Source organism: Coenobita brevimanus, chromosome 99 (genome assembly GCF_032717465.1).
Source record: "Coenobita brevimanus isolate Jiangsu-jjx chromosome 99, ASM3271746v2, whole genome shotgun sequence".
NCBI classification, from domain to species: domain Eukaryota; kingdom Metazoa; phylum Arthropoda; class Malacostraca; order Decapoda; family Coenobitidae; genus Coenobita; species Coenobita brevimanus.
In genome coordinates, this window is record NC_137052.1 from 5,369,856 (window position 1) to 5,386,241 (window position 16,386).

At 42.2% G+C, this 16,386-nt stretch overlaps 1 protein-coding gene across 1 annotated transcript in view; it reads left to right on the forward strand.

The window, feature by feature from the left end:
* LOC145414371 (muscle calcium channel subunit alpha-1-like) overlaps window positions 1-16,386 on the forward strand; it is a 1,622,725-nt gene that overhangs the window by 1,444,656 nt on the left and 161,683 nt on the right. The window contains exons 39-40 of the mRNA XM_080283905.1: window positions 3,740-3,834; window positions 6,869-6,967. Coding sequence (XP_080140031.1) covers window positions 3,740-3,834; window positions 6,869-6,967 — 194 coding nt within the window. The remainder of the gene's footprint in view (window positions 1-3,739; window positions 3,835-6,868; window positions 6,968-16,386) is intronic.

Genomic DNA, 16,386 nt, shown 5'->3' on the forward strand with positions numbered 1-16,386 from the left:
TGGAGACTTCGTTACCCAACTTCAGAGGTCTCCACAAGTCCTACAGTAACTGACGAAGGCTCAACAAACATTCCAGGAGAAAGCTGAAGGTATGTGCCATAAGCATATGTAATTTTAATATTCTAGGACTAATAACTGATTTTTGGAAAATATTTTTTGAGAGTCTGTCGGAGCCCGAATAACCCCGCAGCACACGCAAAACATCGGTAAACATGCCCGCGGTGTAGGGGTTAAAAGCATGGTAACCAGCAAAAGACTGGTGTAGGACTGAGTTCGGAGTGACTCAGCATTCTAAAAGTCTCTTATTCAAACTGCACGCCACCAGACAGACCGTCTGAGCTGCCTGTTTCCTGCACTCTGACCTGCTGATCTGTTGCCCCGTCATCCATCTGCATTTCTTTTTGGCCTCGTGGAATACTACATCACCACCATGGCTCCACCCAAGATCCCTACTATTACCCCTGTCAAGCTCAGCCATGTGCTCACCAGCCTGAGTGAGTGTTTCACCATTGCATGGTCGGGTATCGATCACGGTTGTCAGATCTGAACTCGGCTACATTACCAAACTTCTCAGTTTTCACTACCAAATTGAGGAGATGGAAGGAGCACTTTGAGGATATGTTGAATGTAGAGTGAGAGCACTGTGAGTGTAAGTGGTTGGGGAATGGCTGGGAGAAGAAGAGATGAGTGGAGGGAGGAAGAGATCAGTAGGGTGGAAGTAGTGGAAGCAATGAAGAAGATCAAGATGGGAAAGGCCCCAGGAATTGATGGAGAGTGTGGTGAAATGCTGAGGTATAGGGGTGAGATTGTTGTGGAGTGGATATGGAAGTTGTGTAGATTGGCTTGGGAAGAGGGAAGGATTCCAGAGGACTGGAAATCAGGTATAATTGTTCCTTTATACAAAGGAAGAGGGGAGAGAGAAGTATGTGGAACCATAGGGGTATTTGCCTTCATATTGTGACTGGAAAAATATATGGTAGAATATTTATTGGTAGGGTTAGGCATATGACAGAGGAGCTAGTTGGAGAAGAAGAAGGGTGATTTAGGAAGGGAAGAGGGTGTGTAGATCAGATATTTGTTTTAAGATGTTTTGTGGAGAAGTCTCTAGAGAAGGAAAAGAAAGTGTATGCTGCCTTCATGGACTTGGAGAAAGCTTATGACAGAATAGATAGGCAAGGTATGTGGAAGGTATTAAGAATATATGGAGTGGAGGGGAAATTGTTGAGTGCTGTGAAGAGTATGTGAGAAGGAGCTAGTGCTACTGTGTGAGTGGATGGTGAGCTGAGTAAGTTCTTTGATCTCAATGTGGGACTCAAACAGGGGTGTGTGATGTCTCCATGACTGTTTAATATATACATGGATGGGGTTGTAAAGGAGGTGCAAGGTAGGACAGTGGATGTAGGGGTGGCTCTAATGAATGAGGGTGAGATGTGATGATACAGTATTGTTGAGTGAAGATGAATGGGAGTTGCAAGGTTTGATGAATGAATTTGGGACAGTGTGTAGGAAGTGGAATCTTTAAGTTAATGTAAACAAGGGTAAAGTTATGGTGTTTGAGAGGAATGAAGTCACAGAATATACAGTGAGGTTGGATGGTGAGGATATGGAGGATGTGAGTGCATTCAAGTACTTGGGTAGTGTGATGAGTAAGGATGGAACTTTGGGGGATGAAGTGTGCGAAAGGGTACAGCAGGGAAGGAAGGTTGTTGGTACACTGAAAGCAGTGGTGAGAAAGAGGGAGGTGAGTATGGAAGTTAAGAAGTCACTGCATGATAGTATTGTGATCCCTACCATGACGTATGGAAGCGAGGCGTGGACCTTGCAAGAGGGGATCAAATCAAGAGTGAGAGCAGTGGAAATGAGTTACTTGAGAGGAGCATGTGGAGTGACATGGAGGGACAGGTTGCCGAATGAAGGAACGTTGTGGAGTGGATGTGGATGTGGTTGAAAAGATTAGGAGAAATACACTGAGGTGGTTTGGACATGAGAGAATGGAGAATGAAAGATTGACTAAGAGGGTGTATGTGGTAAGGTGGAGGGAGGAAGAGGGAGGGGTAGACCGAGGATGAGGTGGAGGAATGGAGCTGAGAGGTGTATGAGGGAGGGGGGAGTGAGTTGGGGGGAGGGTAGTCAAATGGTGGGTGACAGAGCGACTTGGAGGCGTTTTGTCTGTGGCCACCCTTCGTGGGATTAGGGCTTCGGTCTGTAGATAGATAGATTTATTCTTCACTAATTATATATACAGATGGAAATAAGCACTCTCCTTATAATTAGCAGCATATTGATTATTTTCACACTATGTAGGGTAGCAGATTAAACAAGGAGAGTAGACAATCCACCATCTCCATCCTCTGTATCTTGATACATGTGATGAATCTATTAGGCAATGGATCATGCTGATTCATTACCAAAAGAATTTTTCATTACTAAATTGACCCACATTTGGTAATGAAAAATAACAAATGTCAACCCCGGTGATGATTGCGTCAGTGATTAACAAACGCTTCCAACGCGTGGTAATGTTTTGGTGCCAGTTTTATGGAATGCACATCTTAGTTTGCACTAGGTTAGGTGGGTTATAATCATTGGGAGGTCCTGGGGGCAAAGGCTCCCAGTTTGGTTTCAGCACTTCCAGTTAGGCTTCCACTGCTATTTATGGTTTTAAATTGAATACATTTGAGTTTGTTTGGTGTGTTGATGTCATGTCCAGTCGACGGGATAAACTCAATATCAAAAGCATTCCGGTGGCTTTCTTTAATATCGCTAAGTAGGTACATTTCGTTTGTTCTCCAATATTTTTTTTGATCGAAAATCAAATGTCAGTCATCTGAGATGTACGTAGTACTAAAATAATTATCCTTGAGAACGTACGTCTATTAGAAAACAGCTCAAATCTCTGTGTCACTTTTGTTCATATATACTGGTATTTTTTCCATCTTTATTGAATATTTTTTGAGTGACGAAGATTGTCAGGAATCTTACCACTCTATTTCTTAACAATCTTCTGGGAAAAATTGGTTCGTTATTTGACCGATTCTTTATTCAACCAGTTTTTATGGAATGCATCCCTGTCGAATAGGGGTTAGGTGTGTGTATACATACATATACTGTATATATATATATATATATATATATATATATATATAAAATATGCGTAAACTCGCAGGAAAATGAAATGCAGAGGACCACGAAGCTTTCATCTGTTTTTCAAGACATCTTCTCAGAGTCAGTTCTTTTGCTTATTGTACTTTTACAGTGGTGTCTCAGTTGGATTTCTCAGATCATAATTGTATTTCATTGTTTTGTCCTATCATTATAATTTGTTCACCTTAGCCTGGCCCAGATTTTTTTTCTTTTGCCTCTTATTTCATGTAATTCAGTGGCAGAAAAAGAGTTTTCAGCCAATACCAACCCATGCAACTTTGTATGGAAACTGGGCAGCTGGGTTTAGGGTCACAGTTTTGGGCTCCTTGTACTTTGGAGTCACAGATCTTTGAACCATGTAACTTGTGATGCCACTGTATGTTGTCCTTCACCATCTTCATGCTAACCTTGTTTCTCACTGCTGATGGGTTGGGTAGGATTTAGAAATAAAAGGATTGTATAAGAGTAGAATTATTAACAGCATAACTTGAAATGGCTCATACAGCCTTTCGCTTATTTAAGTTCAGTATATTCAGCTCCACCTCCTATGGTTGTAATTCATAGTATGTATACAGTATACTTACTAAAATTTCAGGTCTAAGAACACTTCACGAGGCTGGACCAGAGCTGAAGCGTGCCATCTCAGGCAATCTTGATGAGATGCGTGATGATGATATCCCCACACACAGAGTAAGTACTATCCTTCTTCCTCTCTTAGGTTTCCCTTTTGCCACCCTTTGTACAAATCTCTTGTTACCTGTTTACTTGTTTTGTTTTGTTTATGATGGCTCCAACATACTTGCATGCATTGGCCTTGGTCACCTAATGGTGGATCTCCATGCTGCTTGATCTCTGGCAGCCTCCTTCTTGAGTTCCTTATCCCTGAGGTCACAGTCTGTGACCTTGTTCTAGGTCTTTTTCAGTCTACCTCTCGCAGCCCTACCCTTAGTGTTCACACTTCTCTCTTTCTGCACCCATTTGTCATCCCCCATTCCCTCCACATGACCAACCATCTCAATCTACCCCTACTCATCACAGCACCAATACTCACCAGTCCCATCCTTTCTCTTAACTCTTATGTTATAAACCTAACCCACCAAGGCCTCACATTCAAGGATGCACTACACATACTGTACACATAATACAGGCAAACCCCGATTTACGATACCCCTTGGTGTGATACCTCAGAATAGTGATGGGGGTAGAAATACCACCCTACCCGCCCATCGTAGGCCTACCCCGCGTTTTATGATGGGTTTTGATTTTTTTTTTCCTGATTTTGTTGATATTTTAGACTTAAATTTTGTGTTTAGGTTGATTTATAAACTTTTTTGACTTAGACTGATATGTTTTAGTCATAGGTGGAATGAACACTGTCATATGGAGAATGGGCTCTCACCCATCAGATGAGGTACAAAACATTGTGGACAACTAGGTGACTTAACAGAGAAAACAGAGAATATTGCATGTTTGACCATTGAACTGTCATCTAACCTATCATGGAACACGTAATAATAATTTCAAATACCGGTAAATATTAATAATTATGAAAGCCTTAAAGAGTAAATATTTCATGTATTGATGAAAACAGTGACATCAATAAATCATGTGTTTATATTTTTGGCTGTTCAAGGGAAAACGCTTTGAAAATGCAAAGGAATTTAAAAATAAATGTTGGAAAATAAGAGAGAAGAAAACAGTGGAGCGCAGCAACCAGAACAGTAACTAAAACAACATAAAGAGGGGCCATTGAAAAGGCTATCCCGATTGCATCATCAATCGCATTGCCCATCAAGAGAATTCCCCGTCAAAACATCAACTATTCTCCATCACAGCAATTCGCACCTTGGACGATTCTGCATCATTCATACATTATTATTATGCATAACAGATGTTTATTTAATTGTCTCGGGACCGTCTGATGCTGGGTTTGTATACAGTGCTGCTGCTTCTTGTCTACTGAGTTTGAATACAAGTCGGAGAGTGCATTCTCCAGTGACTTTGACTGGAGACAAGCAAGATGGTTTTAGGCTAAGGTTAGCTTCTTTTACAGCTGTTAGGTCATTTAGGTTGGCTTTAAACCTTTTTTTTTTTTTTTTTTGACTCATTTGGGTGGGTTTAGGATTTGGTTGGGAGGGGGGAAACCCAAGGCTCAAAAATTCATCCCTATACTTTACATGTTAAATCTACCCCAAGATACGATACCTCACCTAGCAATGGGTGTTTACTTAGCCAGTTGCATAGTTAAACCGGGGGTTGCCTGTAATTGTCATTTCTATGTGTTTTAGCAATTGCATATCCTCCTCCTTTACTGCCCAGGTCTCACTACCATGCAGAATTGCACTTTTAACACGTGCCACTTACAAAGATCCCTTAGCATACATACTCTTTTCTTTTCTTCATTTTATGCTAATAACTTGTTCTTTCCAGATTTATGTCATATCACTACAGTGCTGTTGTGAAGGTTATAATTATTTACTTCTTAGTAATCTGATTGCTGTTGTTCTGTATTCAATTTGCTTATAGTACCCATGCAGTTCAGTATATTATGTTAGAATATCTCTGTCCTCTGTTATTAGAAAAACAGTTTATGGATTGCCTAAACCAGTGGTTTTAACATTCTTTGGATGCAATTTTAGTTTTATTATGGAACAAAGTTAGTGGCCCATGTCTTCAAGTAACTCAACTGTAATGTATTAATTACTAATGGAGGCGATTTGTTTGTGGCCACCCCAAACGGGATTGAGGCGTCTGGCAATAGATAGATAGATAGACTAATGCTTATTCATTGAAATACTTTAGATAATTTTCGTGTAAAGAGAAAAAAACAAAATTTAACTAAGTCTATCTATCTATTGCCAGACATCTTAATCCCGTAAGGAGTGGCCACAGACAAATTGCCTCCATGTCGCCCTGTTCCCTGCCATTTCACTGCCCTGCGTCCAGCTAACACCCCTCTCTGTCATATACCTCTAAGTTGTGTTACTAATCACTATATCAAGCATAATGATTAGCAAAGGAACAACCTAAACAGTGCCAATGCCAGGGAGGAGATGCTGGATTTCCATTGTTCCTGAAAGCTAGATAAAACACTGCAAGTAATCCATAGCAATGGTATATTTTCACATTATTCTTGCAGTATCCAAACAGTTTAATTCAGCTGTGGAGGAGTGAGATGTGCAGTAGCAAATTCTTGTGTACTTTTTGAGCAGAGTGGAATAAGAGCAGTATTCAGAGTACTGTACTTGACTTGGGCAGTGTTGAAATTTTGTCCTCACTGACCAGGCTTATTTCACACAATATTTTTCAAGTGGCTTTGCTCTTTTCTTTAGGTGCAGTACTGGTTTTCTGTTGATGAAAAAAAAAGTTTCCAGCTTCATAAAATCCTGTTTAGTAATCCTGAAATCACCTCATAACCAGAACCAGACTGAGTAATTTTTATGCTGAATTTGCATGTGCAAGGTTTGAAATGCTAATCCACACCTCTTTTCAGCCATTGTTTGCTAAATACAATACTGTAGTTCTTTGGTCAGCTGCATATGTGAGAACTAAATATAAAGGCCCTTTTGGGCTGTTTGATATCCTACAGCCTGATACTGACCATACCATTAACTCCTCATTTCCAGATGATGTTTTTATCCCTGTGAGACCTTATTCCAAATTTACATTAATTGCACTTGCACTCAGTACCCCTAACGGTAACTGTATGATAATGGTTTTCTAGCGTAACCACTCCTTGTTTGGCTCGGTGTGGTCCTCCATGAGAGCCAAAGGCCTCCAGCGAACACGTTCTCTCCGTGTCAACTCGGGACAACATGCAAAAGTAAGCTCCTCTGCCAACATAATTAGCTTTTAATCAAGCACCTTTTTTTTTTTTTTCTTACTGTTTTGTAACTTTCCACAATATGATAGTAAATTTGGTGCACCAACTAGGTTAGTATAGTAGTTTTGCTGGAGGTTGATCACTGGAAGGTCTTAACAAAGTACTGCAGTACAGAGTGCCACCATTCATCCCAGAGAGGAGGTAAGGAAAGTTCAGAAGGTAGATACTGTACAAAGAGTGTTTTTTTTGTACAGTAATTATAATATTTATAAGTATGTATGTCAAGTTCAAGTTTTGAGGGGGTGAAAATGGTTGTGATCGTTGCGTTTGCACCGTGTGATGTTGGGAGTGAGAGAGAGCAGGTCAGATTTCGGGATGAGCTAGATGAAGCAGTGGGAGAAATGTCCAGGAGCTATAAAGTGGTCATAATGGGTGATATGAATTAAAGAGTAGGCACTGGTCCAGAGGATAACATACTGTAATGGGTTGTAATAGAGTACCGGGAGAAAATGATAATGGGAAGTGACTGAAGGATATGTGTCAGGAAAGGAGGTTATGCATTTGTAACTTGTATTTCAAACACAAAGATGCACATATACTTGGTATAGAGGGAATGGGGAGTGTGTTGAAAGGAGCCTGATTGATTACGTGCTCGTAGAGAGGTCGATGCTGGGAATGATTGCTGATTTGAGGGCTGTGAAGGGATGATGAGGAGGTCTGTCAGATCATATGGTTGTGATATGCAAGGTCAAGCTGAGAGGAGTGAGGTGGACCAGGAGAGAGAGGAGCAGTCAAGGAGAAAGACTGAAAGTCGAGAAGCTGAGGATCAAAGAAATGGCAGATGAATACATGACCAAAGTAGGGGAGGAGCTAGAATCAGTTAATTGGAATGAAATGGATCTGGACAGCATGTGGAATGCATATAGGGATTTGCTTGGTTAGGAATGCTGAAGCAATGTGTGGTGTGGCAAGAGTAACAACAAAGAAGAAAGGTATGGCATGGTGGGATGAAGAGGTTAAGAGAGCAGTGGAGGAAAAGAGGAAGAAGTGGCTAGAGTGGTTACAGGACAGGGGTTCAGTTGAAATAAGAACTGGATATACTTGAGAGCAAGAAGCATGTAAAGAAACTAGTGAAGAGGAAAAAGGAGGAGGTAATTGATGATCTAGGAAGAAAAATGAATGCAAATTCCTCTGAAAATAGGAAGTTATTCTGGACAGATGTGCGGAAATGTAGAAGTGACAGTGAAAAGAAGTGTGAAAATGTGAAGAATGTGAGTGGTAGATTATTAACCCATGGGGATGAAGTAAGGACCAGATAGAAAGAATATTTTGAAAGCCTGATGAATGGGAACAAGAGAGCAGAGCCGCTCTAAACATGATTGGTTTTGGGGGTGTGCAGAGAATGAATACAGTGCCACGAAATGTGACACTCTCATAGGGGAAGAATGCCGTGAAGCAGATGAAAAATGGAAAGCAGCTGGGGTTGATGAGGTGTATGCAGAGATGATTAAGTGTTATGGAGAGAGCAGAGTGAATTGCTTGTTGGAGATATGTAATAAGGCATGGATGAGTGAAACTGTCAGCAGAGTGGAAAAAGGCTGTGACTATCCCTCTACAAATATAAAGATGAGCAAAGTGAGTGCAAGAATTATCCTGGCACAACCAGGAAACCATTTACAATGCTGGGTGGTAGCCGTATAACTTAATTATGGCACCTGGTGGTTTAGTGGGTAATTAAGGTACTCCAGTTGGATTGAGCCTCTGTGGGTCTTATATCCAAGGGGTGGTTGGGGTTTATTACTCACATAATGGCACTCAGGGAAGAGTGAGGCTGGCCACTTTCATCTTATGTCAGGACCAATTTGCCTTGCCCAGGGCTCCTACGATCCTCATGGGGCAACACTGGATTGGGTGATGGATGGATGGATGAAGTTTATTGAGTATGGTAGGGAAGGTATATGGAAGAATTATTATAGAGAAAGTAAGAGAGATATCAGAAGTCCTAGTGAGTGATGAACAGGGTGGCCTTGGGAGTGGTAGAGGATCGTTCGTTTCGTTCGTTTTTAAAGGCTCCAATGTGCTTGCATGTGTCGGCCTTGGTCACCTAATGGCGGCTCTCCACGCTGCATGATCCATTGCAGCCTCCCTGTTCAGTCCCTTAACCCTGAGGTCACACTTAATGACCTCGTCCCATGTCTTTCTCGGTCTACCCCTCATAACCCCACCCCCAATATTAACACTTCTCACCTTCCTCACCCAATTTCCATCCCCCATCCTCTCCACATGTCCAAACCATCTCAATCTACCTCTCCTCATCACAACACCAATACACTCCAGTCCCATCCTACCTCTCAACTCTTCCATTGTAAACCCAGTGGCTCCAGGCCTTGGACGCAGGGACGCACTGCACATCCACCTAATCATTGTCATTTCTGTACATTTGAGCCGGCGAATGTCTTCCTCCTTCACTGCCCAGGTCTCACTGCCATACAGCATTACACTCCTAACACATGCTGCATACAAAGACCCCTTAGATTGTGTGGATCAGATATTTGCAGTAAGACAGACAGTGGAGAAGGCTTGTGAAAAGGACTCTAAGGTGTTTATGGCATTCATGGATCTAGAAAAAGCATACAACAAAGTAGACAGAGAAGGATTGTGGAAGGTTTTGTGCATATACAGTGTAGATGGGAAGCTGCTAGGTGCCGTCAAGAGTTTTCATGATGGCAGTGAGGCATGTGTAAGGGTAAATGGGCATCTAAGGGAATGGTTCACGATAAGTGTGGGCATGCGACAAGGTTGTGTGATGTCCCCTTGGTTGTTCAATATATATATGGGTGGTGTGATGAGAGAAGTAAAAACACGAGTAATGGAGAGAGGGATGGTGTTGGTAATGAATGGGGATGGATGGAATATCCTAAATTTGTTGAGGGGTGGTGACGTAGTACTTTAGTACTTGCAAATACCGGACAAGAACTTGCAGACTAGTGCAGAATTTTGCTGATGTCTGTGAACGTCGTGCCTTGAGAGTAAGTGTAGAAAAGAGTAAAGTGATGGTTGTTGAGAGAGAAGGTGACTTCCAGTGTGATATTACAGTGAATGAAGAGAGATTGGAATTGGTGATAGAGTTGATATACCTGGGTACAGTAATACAAAAGAGAGGAAAATGTGCAAAAGAAGTGGAAAGTAGAGTGGCACAAGTAAGGAAAGCAGCAGGTGCTATGAAGGCATTGATAAGAAACAGAAGCCTGAGTGTTGCAGCTGCATGAGGCTTACATAAAGGAGTGTTAGTACAAGCTTTAACAAATAGATGTTAGACTATGGTTTGGCAAGAAAATGAAAAGTCAAGAGTGAGAGCAGTGGAGATGGGACTGCTGTGGAATGTATGTGGAGTATGGAGAGTGGATAGGATATGAAATAATGTGATTCATGAAAGATGTGGAGTGAAGAAGTCTGTGGACACCAGAATCGTAGAGAGTGTACTGAGATGGTTTGGTCATGTGGAGGGAATGGATAACAACAGAGTGGTGAAAATGGTATATCTGAGCTAATTTGAAAGAGGGAAGAGGCAAGGTAGGCCAAGAAGAAGGTAGAGGGATATGGTGGATGAATGTGTGAGGAAGAGAGGTATGGAAGTCGGTGAGGTGAGGGGACTGACAAGAGATTGAGCTTGCTGGATGAATGTTGTGAAAAGAAGTGCATGATCAGGGATTTGGCACCCTTTTTGAATATGACCGGGTCCAGATTGACTCTGCTGGGTACATATATATGAAACTACAGAATTTGGTGAATGTTTTTGGCATATCAGATAGAGCCAGGATTCTGGGAGCTTGAATGATGAGTGAATGGAAGTGTAACCCATTGGATTGGGCAAGCTTGGGCTGGCTGTCTGGACATTGCTACTCCTCACCTTGCCCTAGGGTGGGAAAGAAGGTCTGGATGATGATGGTGATGATGATGATGATGATGAATAATCTTTCAGTAGGTTTCTGAAGTCTTGAATATCTTCACTGTATCACTTCTTGAGATCTTCTCTAACTCTTGTTAGATGGAATGCCTTTACTACTGAGTAAAATCACATGGATGTAATCAGAATAAACAGTTAAGAATTACAGTACAGTATCCCTTTCTGAATAAGTCTGTGAAGGTTTTTGATTATTAGAAGATTTGAAGCCTCTCCAAAACTGAATAAAGAAACTTCCATCCATCCATCCATCATCCAGTCCTACGTTACCCCATGAGGAGTGTAGGAGCTCGGCGCTAGGCAAGTTGGTCCTGACATTTAAGATGAGAGTGACCAGTCTCACTCATCCATGAGTGGCATTATGTGTGCAATAAACTCCAACCATCTCTTGGATATAAACCTACACAGGCTTAATCCAATTGGAGCAACTTACTTACCCACTAAACCACCAGGTGCCATAATTTGGTTATGTGTTTACCAACCAGGGTAATAAATAGTTTCCTGGTGTACAGGAAACCATTTGGCTTGTCACTCAGTGTAGAGTCATCCATAGACTGAAGGAAGAGGAAAGAATGAAAGAAAGAATGACAGAAGAGGGAATGTAAAATCACCTGTAGGCAGAAGGAAGAGGAAAGAATGAAGGAAAGAAAGACAGGAGAGGAAGGAAGGAAGAGGGGAAATGGCAGACACCCAAAGCAGCACTACATCAAGTGGGTGATTAAAGAAACTACTGATGTAATTTATTTATTTATTTTTTTTTAATATACAAAGTAGTTTGATAGTACAGCAGTCTGAATATGGTAACAGAAGTCATTATCAGGAATATGGCAATTTAGTATAGTGACTTGGTTGTGATTTGGTACTGTTTCTCTTCCTGCTGCCACTGAATGGAATATGTTGTTGTTGCTTTTGTTATGTCCACAGGTTTATTGAACATGAACTCAGTGGACTGGACATAACCAGTTGCTTCAGCTGAGTTGCTCTTGGAGAATTTTTGTTGAGGTCATGTCAAAGGAATTTCTGTGTTGTGGGAGTGAGATGCATGAGGTAAATAAGCACTTTGTGGTGTGAAAAACAAAAAACATGCAGTTATGTTGGGTGAGCCGAGAGGTTTTGAATGGGATCCCTTCAGCTACCCTTCCTGTATTGCTTTCCACAATCAGTTCAGTTGAGCAACAACTGATTACCACCTACATGGATGTGAAGAAAGCTTTTTATAGAACTGAATGGGCTGCACTATGGCTGGAGAGATTGAAGGCTTCCTGTGGGAAGTAATCATTGGCTGGAGAGATTGAAGGCTTCCTGTGGGAAGTAATCATTATCACCATCACCATCATCTAGATCTCCTTTCCCACCTAAGGGCAGGGTGAGGAGTAGCAATGTCCAGACAGCCCAAATTTGCCCAGTCCAATGGGCCATGCTTCCATTCAATCATTATTCAAGCCCCCGGAATCCTGGCTTTATCTGACATGCCAGAAACATTTACCACATTCTGTAGCCTCACGTAAACATATCTGATGAGTCAGTCCAGACGCTGTCTTGTTAAAAAGGGATGCCAAATCCCTGATCATGCATTTATCCTCACAATATTCATCCAGCCAGCTCGATCTCTTGTCAGTCCCCTCGCCTCACCGACTTCCAGACCTCTCTTCCTCACACACTCATCCACCATATCCCTCCACCTTTTCCTTGGCCTGTCTCACCTCCTCCCTTCTTTAAATTCACTCAGATATACCTTTTTCACCACTCTATTGTTATCCATTCTCTCCACATGACCTTACCATCTCAATACACTCTTTTCAGTTCTGATGTTCACAGACTTCCTCACTCCACATCTTTCATGAATCACATTATTTCATATCCTATCCACTCTCCGTACTCCACATACATTCCTCAGCTGTTCCATCTCCATTGCTTTCACTTTTGGCTTTTCATTTTCATGTCATACCATAGCCTTACATCAATATGTTAAAGTTGGCACTAACACTCCTTCATGTAAGCCTTGTGCAGCTGCAACACTCAAGCCTCTGTTTCTTATCATGGCGTTCATAGCACTAAGTACTTTCCTTCCCTGTGCCATCCTACTTTCCACTCCTTTTGCACATTTTCCTCTCTTTTCTATCACTTTAACCAGGAATTTAAACTCTCACCAGTTCCAGCCTCTCTCCAGTCACTGTAACATCACACTTGGAGTCAAGTTCTCTCTTAATAACCATCACTTTACTCATTTCTACATTTACTTTCAAGGCATGATGCTCACAGACATCAGCAAAACTCTGCGCTAGTCTACCAAGTTCGTGTCTGGTATTTGCAAGTAGCATACGACGAATTTGGGGTATTTTGTCCATCATCATTCATGGATTTGGAGAAAGCATATGACAGGGTGGATAGACAAGGATTGTGGAAAGTGTTAAGAATATATGGAGTAGATGGGAAGTTGTTGAATGCTGTGAAGAGTATGTACGATGGTGTGAAGGCTGCAGTGCGTGAGGATGGTGAATTAAGTGAATTTTTCTCTTTGAAAGTTGGGTTGAAACAGGGATGTGTCATGTCTCCATGGTTGTTCAATCTGTACATGGATGGGGTAATAAAAGAGGTACAAGGTAGGGTAGTGGATGTTGGAGTGGCCCTGGTGAGAGAGGATAGTGATTGGAAACTCCCTGTACTGTTGTTTGCAGATGATACTGTGTTGTTGAGTGAAGACGAAGGGGAGCTGCAAGGCTTGGTGGATGAGTTTGGGTGAGTGTGTACGAAACGGAATCTAAAGATGAATGTAGGGAAGAGTAAAGTGATGGTCTTTGAGAGAGGTGAAGTCCGTGAATGTACAGCGAGGTTGGATGGTGAGGAATTGGAAAATGTGAGTACGTTTAAGTACTTGGGTAGTGTGATGAGTAAGGATGGAGGTTTGGAAGGTGAAGTGCTTGAAAGGGTACAGCAGGGAAGAAAGGTTGCTGGCTTTTTGAAAGCAGTGATAAGAAACAGGGAAGTGAGCATGGAAGTGAAAAAGTTACTACATGACAGTATTGTGATACCAACTCTAACGTATGGAAGTGAAGCTTGGATGTTGTTGGAAGGACACAAGTCAAGAGTGAGAGCAGTGGAAATGAGTTATTTAAGAGGAGCCTGTGGAGTCACATGGAGAGACAGGCTGATGAATGAGGATATAAAGGAGCGTTGTGGTGTGGATGTGGATGTGATAGGAAGCGTTATGAGGAACATACTGAGGTAGTTTGGGCATGTGGAGAGGATGGAGGGTGAAAGACTGACGAAGAGAGTGTATGTGAGTAAGGTGGAGGGGGGAAGAGGGAGGGGGAGGCCGAGGATGAGATGGAGGGATGGGGTGGAGAGGTATATGAGAGAGGGGGGTGTGAGTTGGGAGCAGGGCAGTGAAATGGCGGGGGACAGGGCGACTTGGAGGCGATTTGTTAGTGGCCACCCCAAAAGGGATTGAGGCGTCTGGCAATAGATAGATAGATAGATCATTCATTGCCTATGCCATCCCCCTCTCCGTTACTTGTGTTTTTACTTCTCTCATCATCCCATCCATATATAAATACAGTATATTGAACAACCATGGGGACATCACACAACCTTGTCACATGCCCACATCAGTCATGAACCATTCTCTTAGATGCCCGTTAACCATTACACAAGCTTCACTGCCATCATAAAAGCTCTTGACAGCCTCTAGCAGCTTACCATCTACACTGTACATGCGCAACACCTTCCACAATTCTTCTCTGTCTACTTTGTTGGATGCTTTTTCCAGATCTATGAATGCCATAAACACCTTAGAGTCCTTCTCACAAGCCTTCTCCACTATCTGTCTTACTGCAAATATTTGGTCCACACATCCTCTGCCACTCCTAAAGCCACCCTGTTCATCACTCACTAGGACATTTGATATCTGTCTTACTTTCTCTATAATAATTCTTCCACATACCTTCCCTACCACATTCAAAAAACTTATGCCACAATAATTCTTGCACTCACTTTGCTAACCTTTATTTTTGTACAGGAGTACAGTCACAGCCTTTTTTCACTCTGCTGGCTCAGTTTCACTCACCCATGCCTTCTTACTTATCTCCAACAAGCACTTCATACTGCATTCTCCACTACACTTAATCATCTCTGCATACACCTCATCAACCCCAGCTCCTTTCCCATTTTTGAGCTGCTTTGTAGTGCTTTTTACCTGTGTGAGGGTCATGTTTCCTGACACTGCATTCCTTCTCTGCACATCTCCAAAACCAATAATGTTTACAGTGGCCCCGCTCTCTCTATTCCCATTCATCAGGCTTTCAAAATATTCTTTTCATCTGGTCCTTACTTTATCCTCATGAGTTAATAATGTACCACCTACATCCTTCACACCATCACATTTCTTTCTGCTTTCACTTCTACATATCCACACCACTTTCCAGAACAACTTCCTATTTTTAGAGTAGTTGGCATTCATTTTTATTCCTAGATCATAATTTACCCCCACCATTTTCCGCTTCACTAATCTCTTTACGTGCTTCTTGCTCTTAATGTATATTCAGTTGTTATTTCAATTGAACCCCTGTCCTGTAACCACTCTGGCCACTTCCTCTTTTAGTCCACTGCTGTTTTAACCTCTTCATCCCACCGTGCCATACCATTCTTCTTTGTTGTTACTCTTGCCACACCACACACCGCTTTAGCATTCCTAACTAAGCAATCCCTATGTGCATTCCACAGGCTGTCCAGATACATTTCAATTCACTGATGCTAACTCCTCCCCTGCATTGGTCCTGTGGTCCTGTATTCAGTTGCCCTTTCTTTGATCCTCAGGTTCTCAGTTTTCAGTCTTTCTCCTTGACTGCTCCTCTCTCTCCTGGTCCACCTCACTCTTCTCAGATTGATCTTCTATCTATCTGTCTATCTATCTATAGCCTGACACCCTAATCCCACAAAGGGTGGCCACAGATAAAACACCTCCAAGTCACTCTGTTACCCACCATTTGCCTGCCCTCCCCCCAACTCACTCCCCCCTCCCTTATATATATACCTCTCAACTCCATCCCTCCACCTCATCCTTGGTCTTCCCCTCCCTCTGCCTCACCTACATATACCCTCTTAGTCAGTCTTTCATTCTCCCATTCTCTCCACATGTCCAAACCACCTCAGTGTATTTCTCCTAATCTTCTCAACCACATCCACATCCACCCTACAATGTTCCTTCACTTCTTCATTCATCAATCTGTCCCTCCATGTCACTCCACGTGCTTCTCTCTAGGAACTCATTTCCACTGCTTTCACTTATGACTTGTTCCCCTCTAGCAAGGTCCATGCCTCGCTTCCATACGTCAGGGTAGGGTTCACAGTATTGTCATGCAGTGACTTCTTAACTTCCATACTCACCTCTCTGTTTCTCATCACTGCTTTCAGTGAACCAACAACCATCCTTCCCTGCTGTACCCTTTCAAGCACT